Source organism: Gavialis gangeticus, unplaced genomic scaffold (genome assembly GCF_001723915.1).
Source record: "Gavialis gangeticus isolate Ggan-Ray unplaced genomic scaffold, GavGan_comp1, whole genome shotgun sequence".
NCBI classification, from domain to species: Eukaryota; Metazoa; Chordata; order Crocodylia; family Gavialidae; genus Gavialis; species Gavialis gangeticus.
In genome coordinates, this window is record NW_017729031.1 from 89,107,443 (window position 1) to 89,120,922 (window position 13,480).

General features: G+C 47.9%; 1 protein-coding gene across 1 annotated transcript; it reads left to right on the forward strand.

The window, feature by feature from the left end:
* Positions 1 to 9,997: 9,997 nt before the first annotated feature.
* Positions 9,998 to 13,060, forward strand: LOC109301648. The gene is made up of 2 exons (XM_019522887.1): positions 9,998 to 10,062; positions 11,999 to 13,060. Exons 1-2 carry the CDS (start codon positions 10,000 to 10,002, stop codon positions 13,058 to 13,060), a joined length of 1,125 nt encoding a protein of 374 aa, XP_019378432.1. The 5' UTR covers positions 9,998 to 9,999.
* The last annotated feature ends 420 nt before the right edge of the window (positions 13,061 to 13,480 follow it).

A 13,480-nucleotide genomic window follows, 5' to 3' on the forward strand; every position in this document is an offset into this window, starting at 1 on the left:
AAGTGAAGATACGGAGGTCAAGCTGAGTTGGACAGCAGTGGTTCAAAAGCAAGTATCACCTGCTTATCTAGATTTCTCTCCATTGCATGTACAGGGAAAGTGAAATCTCTGGTAGAAATGATAACATGGCAGAGAAAACTCTAACACAGAGGAAGAAGTTCGGTATTGACTAAAGCTGACTGGTTGCTACAGTAAGTGGAAAATACTTCAAAATGCAGAACTGTCTTTACAGACCCTCCTACTTCCCACAGGCACACCCTTTCCTCACATCTGCACGTTAATCTGAAGAGCAATCATTGTTTTTGAATAAGCTTCTCTTTTCCCTTGTGGAGTTGCAGCTTGCAGTCATCAAGACCGTGGGTTCTAGGGTTTTCTAACCTGATGGTTCTCTATAGTGCCATTGTGTCCTTTTGCGTGGGAGTGCCAGAAAATGGCAACTATGTAATTAATAGATGAAATGTTCCATTTAATTCTTGTGTCAGAAAGTTCTGGCAGTGGGCTGCATTTGATGAAAAGGGGGGCTTTCATGCTAGGGGAAGAACAGGGGTTGGGTGGGGGTGGGGAGGTCAGAAAATGGAAAACAATTATTTTTGTGTTCTCTCAGCACAGTTTGAAGATTGGCTTTAAGCACTTCGCCCCCTACTTAGCTGCTACAGTAAATACTATAGTGCTTAACAGTAATGGTCCCAGCTGCTGTTGCTTATACAAGTATTAGCGCAGTGATTTGATTCATCCTTAAGCTGTCACCCTGTTTTCCTCAAGTGAAATAAAGGACTCCAGGCTTTCCTTCCCTTGCTTTTAGTACAGGCTCAATCCTGTGTTTACAGTGTAACCTCAGACCGTGGTCATGAAAACGAGAACGTAAATGATTGGAACAAGGAGGAAAGGGCTGTTAGACTGCCCTCCTTTTGGCTTGTTTTGACTCACCTTAGTGCTGTTAACCATTCTCTAATTCCCACCTACTGTTGAGACAAAGAGCAAATGCCTCCAATTCATTTTCATGGTTTCATTCAAATACTCCCTCAGGCAACTATCACACATATTTGTGAAATTATTATACTGGAATTCTGTTGTCTTTCATTCCCTAATTGTGTTGGTCCTCACATTTTATAAACTCTTTGTAATCCAATCTATAATCTTAATATTTTAGTACTGACTACAGAGCAGCCGTGTCTATTGGCTTGAATGCTGGAGTCCTGATTTTCTTCAGTACAGGACTGCAGCCTCTCTGACCTTTATTTGGCGATCCAGTGAGAAAATAGTCTGGGTGGAGCTCAAATGATCCTCATCTACCTACCAGGTCTTTCATTGCATACAGATAACATCTTCCTTGTTTTCCACTTCATTAGTATTTTGCACTTTTACAGTAACTTCAAAAGGAAGTTTTGAATTCATTGTTGAAGTGTGGAATAAAAATGATAACTCCATTTGAGGCTACTATAACTGTCTCATTCTTAGTGTCAAGCAGAGAAACCAGTAAGGTAGTTTGCCTAAGGTTAAACAGGAAGCTTTCTGACAGTTCAGAGAAAAGCCTGCTTGTCCTGGTGACAAGTAATGTGCTTTAGATGCAGCAAGATTGTCTTTATCCCCTGCACTACTGTCATTTTAGTAATTCCTTCATGATATTTCCCAAAACTTCTGTGATATTCGTATTCTTAATGTCTTCCACATTTATTTCACATTTTTATCTTGACTTACTGACTAAGGAGTCAGTGTTCAAAAACAGCCCTTCATCTATGTCAAGGTATCAGATGTGGCCTCCAGGCTGGATCCAGCCCCTGGAGACGCTGTCTGGCCCACCAGACTACAGCCTTTGGGTCCTAATGGACGTGGCAATTGGTGGCAGGAGGGCAAGCAAGACCTGGCACAGCCTCAGAGCTTTCTGGTCACTTTGTCCATCTGCACTGTTGCAGCCTAACCTGCCTGGCTGCTGGTCCCTGCTGCATGCCATGCATTGGAGATGGAGCTGATGAACCTGCTGTGGTGTGCTTCAGCCCAAAGCCGGCTCACAAGGAACCCTGTGGTCTGGATCCAGCCCAGCATACAGAGGTGTTTGACACCCCCGGTCTATATATATGTATCTAGAAGTCACCCTCAAATGCCATGAGCAACTGTTTTTGGCCAGACACCTGAGGCATTTTTACATGTGCTCTGGGAATGGGGCGGAGTGGGGGTAGCACTTAAATTAGAGCGGCTCCGAGAGCTGCTCTTATTAAAGTGTTCTGAGTGTCTCGTATATCAGTGTCCACATACTTCAAAATGGCAGTGGGGGTGCTTTATCTAAAGGTCATTGAACAAGATTGAGTTAAAGTGCCCGCATTGCCATCTTGAAGTGTGGGGACACTGATCCATGAGATGCGGAAGCTGGCTGGACCATGGTAATTACCATGCTCCAGCAGACTCGATTAATTGAGTCTGCTCCCACGCACTATAATTACAGTGCATCAGAGCAGCCTCTCGGCTCATGTATAGGCATCCCTGTAGTTTGTGAGTTAGTTTTGGTGCCTTTTGGCTCCAGTCACTAGCAATCTGCCTGCTTACCCGTGGGCCTCATGCTAGGAATTCTCCTTTGGACTTCATCATCCTTTCTAAAGAGATAGGAAGTTTAAATGTCAAGCTGCTGGATTTGAATAAAGGGGCAACTGATTTTCTTTGTTGCATGGAAAGGGTAAAATGTACTCTTGCAGTACTGTTTCCTCCTTTGAAGTTACCTCTACTCTGATGGATCCTACCAGGGCACGAGGTGAGTGTAGCAATGGCATGTGTGCTTGTTTCTGTTAAGGTTCCCTGCTGTGCTCTTACAACCTCTGTACAGACGACTTTCTGTAAATGCCCTTGGCAGTTGCCATTAAGTAGCAAGGAGAGAACTCAACCAGGTCAGCACTGGTAATGCTTATTTTAAAGGATAAGGAGCTGCAGCTGTATCCAGCTTTGGTAGGAGGAGGAGAGAGGAATCCTACCTATGAGAATCCTGTGAGTTGGATGGATTATTTCCCTTCTCTTTTCCTGTGTGTTTTGGGAAGCTAGCTAGAAGAACCCCTTTATGGGAGCATCACCGGTTCATCTTCACATTGGTTGCTCTTGAGGTTTTTCTGCCAGTTAAGTAACTTGACTTGTCTGTAATTGTCTTTGTTGGTTTTGCTTAAGAAAAACAGACACACATAGCTAACCTATTGGTCCAGCTTTGGGCAAGTTGGTTCCACATTTTGGACAGAGGAATTTCTGCCACTATATGACAATGCCAACCCATGCATGCAGCAGCAAGTGGGTGCCCAAAGCTGACATGGGGTGTCCCAAATATGCCTTTTGGCTGGAATCAAGTTTTAGGAAATCTTGACTATAGATGAGAGATGGGCTAAGGACACAACCTTCAAACCTAATTTTTATTTATGTCCTGACATACATAAAACGCACATGTATGTTGTTTGTAGCTGAGGTTATGGATTGGGCCTATCTCTACTTCGAGTGTTACTTGAAAGTAGTCACCATTCTAAAAGGATTGTGGACATTTTTTCCCATTACAAGTTTTGAGCATTTTTTGTGAGGCTTTTAAAATAGCTGCTGATTTGAGCTAAGTTGAAAAGTAGGTCTTGCCATGTTGAAAATGATTTGCTCTGGATCTGAGGAGGTTGTGGAGGAAAGAATAATTTTGACACAGCAGCATAGATAATTTTTTTTTTGTTCCTGCCTGTTTGGGAAGATAAGTAGCAAAGACTTTTTTTGGGAAGCATTAGCAATGGAGGTTACCTGAATAGGATTTTAGCCCAGCAGAGTAAAAGCTTTAAATAAATCAATCATTTCACTGATGACATGTAAGGGAATATTTGTGGAAACTTAATAAATCAAACCAGAACTGCAGGTTAATACAGCTTTTATTAAACTTACAAAAATACCGTTTTTTTACCTTATACTTATGAATGAAAGAGGCAGGCTTAAAATATAACTTTTTGTTTAAATCATTTGAGCTCTATCAAGTGAACAAGCTTATCTTAGTATCAGTTATTAATTAGTAGAAATATTTATTAACAAACCAAAACATGCAGCATGCAAAGACCGCCAGATGGGAGCTGGTTTTACACTGAGAGCCTGATGTTAGGCCCATTGAAATCTGTGGAAGCAGCAATAAATTTAAAGCTGGCTCTCCATGGTCAGGGATGCACGTCAAGAACTGTGCTACAGAAACTGTGCAAGCCCAGAAAGACAAACAACTCTATTTTACTAATGGCTGTGTGAAACAGCACCGTTTCGTTTCAACTTTCGTTTCCCTGTTTCGAAGGGACAGTGTTTTATTTCATTGTTTCGTTTAGTTTTGAAGCACTGTCCTGTTTCATTTCATTGAAACTCTTTCACTGTTTCGATGGGTTTTGACGTTTTGCCCATGGGCTATAATGGGGAATCATGAAAATGCCTATAACTGCACTCCCAAGGAGTTGGCTGTGCCACAGGAGGGGTGTGGGGGGGAGAGGTCTGGAGCCAGCCCAACCAGCAGGTAGTGCCACAAACTCCTTGAGAGAACTTGGAGGTGCCACCTAGCAAGGGTGGGGAGTTAAAGCCAGCAGATAATGCTATTTGGAGATGGCAGCAATCTCCACCTGGAATCGCAGGGTAATCAGAAGGCGCCTGGAATTGCAGGTATCAATGCGTGCGCCAGTCGAGGGAATAACTTTCTGAGTCTTTAGCTGCAGTGACTGGAGTTTAACCTAAACTCTCTAAGCAGAAGACCAGCATGGCACAGCTCCCTGAGGGGAGTAAACACCCCAGACTGAGGACTAGTCTGTCTTGGCCTGGCAGCAGGGAGAGGTGAAGAGAACGTTGGTGTCCCTGAGCCCTGCTCCCCCAGGGACCATCAACGAGTTAGTGCACAGTAGCATCATGATTAGTGCCCACCCATGCTAAGTTGCCATAGTGAAAAGCTACGTTGCCATAGCTCACTGCTACAGCGACATAGCGTCTCATGTAGAAATGCCCAGGGAGTGGCTGCTGAAAGGGAGAGTGAACAGGGTATGACTAAAGTTTTTCCACTGTTTCTCTCTGTCCCGGGAGGTGAAGTAATGCAGGGCACTCACCAACAGCTGGGAACGAGGTGCACATGGGGCAGAAAGAGGAACCCGCACGGCTCATTAGCCACCTCTTTGTACAGTTGTGGCTGGCTGGTAACATCAGCGTCAGACACTGGCCGGTGAAAATAAAAATGGTAGCCACAGCTGCAGAGGGGGCGGATAGCCAGGAGATGGAGCTGCAACCGATGCCAGTGGCAGAGCGGGCTCCACAAGCAGACCCCGAGGAGACCGACAAGCAGGAGGTGACGCTGGCTGGGGAGAGAGGAGCACCCCGTCGAAGACCCGTGCTGAACAATAGAGGAGTGACTGGCTGGCCGAGTGGAGGGAGAGCGGAAGCGGCATCTTAGAGCGCAGCAGGACCCAGGTGGGAGTGCCGGTCCGACAGGGTGCGGAGGATGACATGCCAAGGGGCGAAGACCCGGAGACAGCCCTGAAGGGGGTTGCAATAGGGGCGGGGATCGTTGTCAGGACCCGGGGTGTTAAGTGATGGACTGGAGCTAGTCTGGGGAGTGACGCACTGAGTGGAGAGCCATCCCTCCCCTTAAGGGTCCAGGGACGGGTAATAGGTTATGGGTTGGTGTAGGTGTATTTGTTTTGTTTTGGGCTACCCGGAGCAATGGGGCAGAGACTATAGGGATACGGCCCTGTGGTGGGGCTGCAGGGAAGCCTTGGTAGGGGCCATAGTGGGCAAGGTACCCCGTGGGATGGGATCGAGGAGTGAAGCGCTGCAGGGGATGGCCTGCAGGGCAAGCAGAGCCTCCCACCATTGGCTCTGGGATGTGGAGCAGTGAATGTGACCTGCAGGGAAGACTGCGGATAACCGCTAGGCGGTCCACCGAAGGTGGCATGAGGCCAGGGTGTAGGGGTGGTGGAGCCCCGTGAGCAACTGTCGGGTTCAGCCTGGGCCACCGAGGGACCTGCTAACTGACCCCGACTACTGAGGAACACCAAGACATGGCAGGCGAGAATGGGGTTGGTGACACAGGAGGAGAGAACTACCTTGACGACAAACTGGCCCAGAAGGGGCGTGACATCCGCTAGCAGATCAAAGTCGCCCAAGAACGGCTAGTCAAAGCCCGGCGGTCGCATTCACTTACAGCCTCCAGCATTTACGGTCTAAGTAGTTGTAGTTCAGAGGCTGTTCCCCTAACTCCCATGTCAGCCTCTTGATTTTGTTACTTGGTCAGTTGGGGTACCTATAGAAATGTAGCAAGGCTGCTCCAACAGACTTGAGTCTGCTGGAGCATGGTAATTACCTTGCTCCAGCAGACTCCAGCATCATGTGTATCAGTGTCCCTGCACTGAAAAATAGTGCCGTGTTGCCTTAACTAAAGGTCTTTCAATAAGCTGTCATTAAAGTGCCCCCACCACCATTTTTCAGTGTGGGGACACTGATGTATGTGATGCTCTGGGAGCTTTAATTAGAGGGGCTCTTGGAGCCACTCTAATTGAAGCATTCCCCCCCCCCCCGCACACTTCTGGAGCATCTGTATAAACACCCTTGGTTTTGTGACTTGCACTACTGGGCAGCTCACACTCACTGCATGGACTTTGGCAGAACTGTCCCCTCTCTGGCCAGACTAGTCTCCCGTTGTGCAGGATGGGGTTCTCTTGTTCTGTTCTTCCCAGACTCAGGCACTGGGCGCTGGATAGTGTCAGGGATGGGATACAGGATATGCAAGACTATACGGTGAAGGGGCTGCAATGGGTAGGGGATGAGCCCAGCTGGGGGGGGTGGGTGGGACAGACAGTGACTTCATAGAGATGCATTGGTAGGATATTAGGGATTGGGCCAGAGAGACTGTGACCTCATAGAGGGCTGACATCAGGCTGTAGGACAAGTTCCAGAACCCCAGGCCAGAGGTTCAGACCTGAACAGACCTTATGGTGGCAGGTCTCTCTGCCTGAAGCTCATGCAGGTGAGGGAGAATCTGATTCCTATTTCTGGTCCTAGGGCCACCTGTATTATCTGTCCATCCCTTCTGTTCCACAGGTGCCAACCCCAGAAACTCAGGTTTGGCCCATGTGGGGCAGTTGGGCCCCTCTCTCTGCCTGGTCTCCAACCCTTCCTTATGGTTAATGAGTTCAGGGTTGTGGCCCTTCTCAGTCACAGTCTATAATTTAGGCTCAGGTCACAGGGCCCTAGCATGCAATAACATGGTAGTAACTTTGGTGAAAAAGGCACTTGTGAGCTCTGCCAAATGTCAGCCAGTTCTGGCCCCTGGGAATGTTTGGGCTCAAGGACAAAATACCCAGTTTTGTACCCTTTCATTGGGTGGGGAGTTTTGATCCCCATGTTCCCCGGCAGCTCTGCCTGTCTCTCCAGCTGTCTGTCACTCTGACTTGGGTACTGCTGCACTGAAATCAGAAGGGCTGCTCTAAGTCTCAGCCACTGGGGATCAAGCACAGACTGCTGCAGCCCCAACAAGACCTCCCCCCACCACTCGTCTGATTTTCATAGGATCCTTTCCTCCCTGCTCTAGTTCTCCCTTCCCTTCTCTGCCATTTCCCTATTCCTACACCTGTTTCTGCAGACCAGCTGAGCTGTGCCTGAAGGGACCTAGGGGGAGGCAGTAAAGGACAGGTATTCTCTTCGGGTTCCTTCCAGGGAGGGCTCATTGGGTGGCAGAGACTATGGGTCAGGAAGGAAAAGGGTGTGGCAGGAGGAGGAGGGGTTTAAGGAAGTCAAGCATGGGGCTAGGGACTTGGTGTCTCTGTGCCTGACAAAGGCAGTGCAAGTGAGAAGCAAGGGTTGGTGGGGCAGGGGACACCCCTTTGAGGGTGTCTTTTATTGGACCAGGTGTAAAATTTGGGAGCGATGTTAGACAAGGGCACAGAAGAAGGGCACATGGTGCCCAGAAACTTCTCTAACTAAGCAAAAAGACTGACTGGGAGAAAAACGTGATAGAAAAAATAGAAATTCAAGTGGGGAATTCTTTCCTACCTATATGGTTGGTCCCTAAAATCACCTTGATCCTTGCATATTGCCCAGACTACCATGGCTGTGACAATACTCCGACTCTACTGGAAGGAAGGATATGACTTTTATTCAAATGAGACAGGCATAGCCAACAGGACTATGTGAAGCTTCGGGTGCTGATTCAATTTGGCGGAGATTCGGCCTAATGTGGCAGCCGAATCTCTGAATCCAAATTGAATCAGGAGACCAATAAAAAGGTCCGAATCAATTTGAAGATTTCCAAATTGATTTGGAAAAGATTTGGAGAGCTTTGGAGATTTGGGCAGTCCCCACTTGCTGCCACAGGGAGCTGGACCTGGACTCCATGATGGTAAGGAGGGGGTGGGGAGGCTGGAGGAAGGGGGAGGGGACCATGGGGGGGATCCCCACTAGACCCCGTCCCCTGCCTGCTCCCACAGTCCCCCTGAGTGCCCCCCTGATCCCCGCCTGCTCTTCCAGCCCCCGCCATGGCTGCCCTGCCCAGCCCCAGCTCTTGGCTTTTAAAAAGAAAAAAAAAGCCTCCACTCACTGGCTGCTGCAGCAGCTGTTGGGGCTTTTGGAGGCTCATGGCAGAGCCCTCCACACAGTGTTGGGCAGTGGAGGGGCAACGGGGTTTGTCCCCCACCTGGCAGGAGCCGGTAAGTCCGGGATTTAAAAAAAAAAATTTTTAAAGAGCCGGGAGCTAGGGCCAGGTGGGGTAGCCATTGATGGGGCTGGGAGAGCGGGCAAGGAATGGGGCCTGTCTGATTTGGAGATTCGGCAGTGGCCAAATCTCCAAATCAGATTCGGCTGAATCGATTCAGGACAGTGATTCAAGTCACTGAATCGAGTCACTGTCCCCTGAATTGGCTAAATCTGAATCCAAAGCCAATACTAGTCACTTCACACAGGCCTAATAACCAATCATGGGGCACAGCATTTGATGCTAGGAGACGATGGCCAGGTGGTTGCTTAGCGCAAGGTGATTGTGATCCAATTACATTCCATACTGCCAAAGGGGGAGAGATTAGACCTGTAATTATATGGCCATGAGATCACATCACATGATCAGTGTTTTTAATCATCTAACCCCCACCCCCAAATTAAAGATAACGAGGAATACAACTGATAGGAGTGGAGAATCCTAGGGGAATAGTTTCAAGAGCTATTCAACAAAGAGACATCTTTGTCTCTAAGCCCCTCTGTGTTCAGCAAGAAAGGGAAGGCAGCAAATAAGGACCAAGCAGCAGTACATGGCAAGGAGAAAAGTGAGCAATAAATGGCACTTGGTAAGAAATTAGGAGGAGTGGGTTCTGCCATCTAAGTTGACTCAGTCACTGAGTGAGGGGGAGGGAGGGGTGCACTTTACAAGTAAGGCTCACAGAAATTTACTGACACCAGAAGAGTGGGGAGACTCGTGGATATTCAGGCTTATCCCAGGATCTGGACAGAGGTGCATTCTAGTGACCACAGGGCCCTGTGCCCATTCTCTCTCCCCAACAAGCCTGATCTCTACTTTTGGGTTCCTTCTCACTTGGCTTTGTCCCAGCTCCATTTTTCTTCATTCTTGGTTCCTTGCCAGGCATCCAAGCACTCAATTGGATATCTAACATCCCACTGCAAGGCCTTACTATAAAGTGCGTGGAGAAGGTGACTTAGAACATCTCACAGAAAAGAGAGAGATGGAGCATGGTCCCCTACCTGGCTCATAAGGGAAACTGTGCATCCTTCCACTGTCATTGTGCCTTCCAAAAGACAGGATGTGGCCTGTGTTAATTCATCAGCAATATGCTCCACTGAAAACAGTTTGTAAACATCCAAGCTATAGCTCACAAATGGTATTAGCAACTTCCTGGAATCTGTTAAAAAATGCTACCATCGCTTTAGCAAAAAGAAACCCAGGTAAAGGAAGGGGGTGGAGCAGAAACTGGTTGCAGCTGAAGGGATAACAACCAACTATTTACATGTTTCTCAGGAGATTTAGCCAGGGTTTAACATCAGATGGATGGACAGAGAAAGCAACAGAGCAAAAAGAAACAACACATGCTTCATAAAGCAATGAAAGTTAAAAACAAAGCCACAGTACAATTTTATATATATATATATATATATATATATAATACCTTAACGAGATAATCAGTAAATGGATAGAGTCAATAGTAGCCAATGGATTCACTGGCAATTCTATTTAGGATTTTATAAAGAAGTTGATGACTACAGCCCCAATCTAACAATGTGCACATGCTTTCTTTCAAGAATGTCTGTGATCCCAGGAAGCTCAATAGGACTGCTTCCATGTTTGTTTCTTAGTGAGCTGCATCAATGTTTGCAGAATCAGGATACAGCACACAGCACAGAAGGAAACTGGACCCTATCGGCTTTACCTCTTGCACTAGGGGCTGGGGCGTTAGTTAGCAGAAGCCTGTGCAGTCCAACATAAAAGCTGCACAGCAGACAGAGTGTTTAGGTGCCTCATCTGGAGACAGAGCAGGGAGTAGCACTGCCCAGGGAGAACTCAGCTTTTGAGTTTTGGTGTGAGATGGAGAAAATGTCTGCAAATTAATTGCTTCTTTTCTGTAAGGAGAAGCGAGCTGGTTGATAAGTGCTTTCTCAGGGAGTGGGGTGGGGGGGGGCAGTTAGAGACAGTCCAAATCATAGGCAAAGGAAGAAAAACATGTGGGGGGGGTGCTGAGTGTGCACATGCATGCACGTACACCTACACCCCTACCGCAGGTGAGTCTGTGAGGGGAGTGAAAAGGGCCCTGGGGGGGAGCAAGTGGGGCAGGGCCTGGGGCAGGGCTCTGCCCAGCTGGGGTGGGGCATGGGACAGAGTTGTGAGCAGCTCATCCAGGGGGTGCAGGGAGGGTGGGTCCTGCTGGTGCATGTGCTCTGGGAGGGCATGGGGGTGGCTGTGCTCCCAGATCTGTGTGGGGCAGGGCAGGCTGCCCTGCCACTGTGCGATGGGGCCAGGGCCATACCGGGCCCTTCTGGTGGCCGGCAGTGGTGCTGGAAGGGGAGGTCAGGGGGGCTATGGCAAATTTTGAGATGGTTTTAGCCTTGCCTCCATAGTTCCCTCCTTGCACTGCTACTGTCTGCTCCGAGCGTGGCCCTGCCTGGCCTGGTCCCCACCACCAGGAAGAGCCCCTCCACGCCTCTCGGGGTATGCATAGCAGCAAGAGCCATGCCCCCTGGACAAGCTGCTCATGGCTTAGTCCCACACCTGACTGGCTGTGTAGTGCCTGCCCCTCTAGCCCCAGGCTGCCCCAGCCCCACTCCCTCCCTTACCACTGCCTGTGCACCCCTCCCAACCTGCTGCAGCTGCCAGAAGCCCATGGCCAGGCTGCCTTGTGGCCCTACCACTGCCTCATGTTTGCAGATGCCAAATCCTGTTAGCCCTCCCCATCTTCTGCTACCTATGGCCCAAATGTCAGACCTCAGCACCGGTTCAAATATGGAACACAGAAATGAAATTTCCTGTCATTTCCCACTCTGCATGTGGCAGAGTCTCTGGACACAGGGTCCATCCCACAGAGTGCATCCAGAGGTGTATCCAACTCCTAGCCCCTTGATGCTTGTAATTGGTTAAACTGGCAAAATTAAGTCATCTCTAGGCTTATGTGGGGGAATCCCGGCCCTGCTGAAATTAGAGAAAAACCTCCCCTGGGCTTCAAGATGGTCAGAATTTTCTTCCACAGTTTTCAGACTACATGTTGGTCTTTCAGAAACAAACTCAAGGAGAAGCACTGCTTGTCTTAGCTTGTCCTTCACTGATGTTTCCTGAACTGGCTGTTTCTTTATTTCCTGTATTTATTCTGTTAGATTTATATCCCACCCTATCCGAAAGGCTCTGATGATGCATGCCACTTTTCATGGGGGGCTTTTATTATTTGTCCTAAAAGCTTGAATTGCACCCAGTAGACAGTTGTTGCCATGTACAGAAGGGAGAATGAAGGAATTAATTAACACATTTATTGTCCTTTGTCATTTGTTCCTGCTACAGAAAAACAAGACCAAAGAAATCAATGATGAAAATACAAATATAATGATGTGGTTTGTGGCTGAGGTAACAGACATCATATACCCAACAATAATACAATATGAAGAGAGAAAAATAGCTGAGAGAGACGTGAGAGATGAGGAGGCCAATGCCAAAAAGTTTGTTTTCACAGACAAAAAGAGAACACCCAGCAGATCGCCAGGATGTGAGAAGAGGGGGAGTAGAGGGCAACTAACCCCACTGTTTTCTCAACAGTCACCTGGCCTGTCTCCAACAAGCAGCAGGCCACTGTCTCTGGGCGGAGAGTTTTGGGAAGAAAGTCTTTCAGAGGCTGAACCAACAGTGGTAGCTCCTCATCAGGCTGACAGTATTTCTAGTTTGTGCAGGGAGACCATGTGCATGGGAGGTTTGCTTGAGCATCCCACGCAGGCTATCAAAGCAGAGAAATTTCCTCATAGCCAAACTTACTTTAAATATGAATCAACAAGAAAAGATGGCAAATTACAAAACCATCTTATTAGGGAAGATATTTCTTCTGACTTCAAACAATATCACCCTAAAACAGGCTTGGTCAGAAAATTCTTTTCACTGATCAGTGTCCAGGGAAGAGGTTCTGAGGAACAAGTACAAAGGGAAGGGCAAATGCCAAGGCAGCTTCAAGTCCCTGAGCTTTTACAGCCCACATCAGGGGGCATCAGGAAGCTGAGTTACTGCACAGGAGCTCCGGGGCTCAAACCCTCTACGTCCCCCCTGGACATACCAACCAAGCCAAGGACAGTCTGCTTCAGAGTAACTCTACCCCAGACTGGCAGGCAGCTTGCAAGAAAGCCCTTCTTCTCATCACCCAGAAAGATATTTCCCGAAGAGGAAGTACCACATAAGGCAGTGCAGGGAGCTCGCAGCAAGCCCCTGCCAACATATGCAATTGAGCCTGAGCCCTTGCAGTCACTGACCAATATTTATTCTTATGGTTTTTTGAAAGAAATTTGTGATGAACTAATGAGAAAATTTGTCCCTTCACAAAACCTATGTGCTCAGGACACATATCAGCACAGATGTAGTTGATTCAGTGTTAAATGAGCTTTCCATATGTCAGGCCACAGCCCTGCAGCCTTCTGAAGATCAGCATCTCTCCCCTGACATAGACACATTGACGGCCAAAATTATTCACTCCAGTTTATCTGACCTTCTCCAAGAAAGTGCTTCCAAAGTCTCAGTTGATGCAGACATGAAAAGCAACAAAAGTGTCACCAGAGAGCTTAGGTGTTTTGATAAGGAGATAAATTACTGATTACCAACAGGAAGACCCCTTAGCAAAAGCACCCTCTTCAGCTCTGCATAAACTGCTACAACCTGGGGAAATTGATGAGAAGCTTTTAGAAGATGCTGCCAAAAGCAACGCCCAATGCCAAAGTCCCACAGCATCTATTCTGCGGGTATGCCACAGATTTTTGGAAAATATAATCAGCAGGCTTTTATCTAACA

What these genes read in the sequence shown, in the direction of transcription:
- LOC109301648 (XM_019522887.1), top strand. Translation starts at nt 10,000, where the DNA reads ATGGATGGACAGAGAAAGCAACAGAGCAAAAAGAAACAACACATGCTT. An exon ending in TGCTTCATAAAGCAATGAAA is followed by an intron (nt 10,063 to 11,998) that starts GTTAAAAACAAA and finishes TTCCTGCTACAG; the next exon opens with AAAAACAAGACCAAAGAAAT.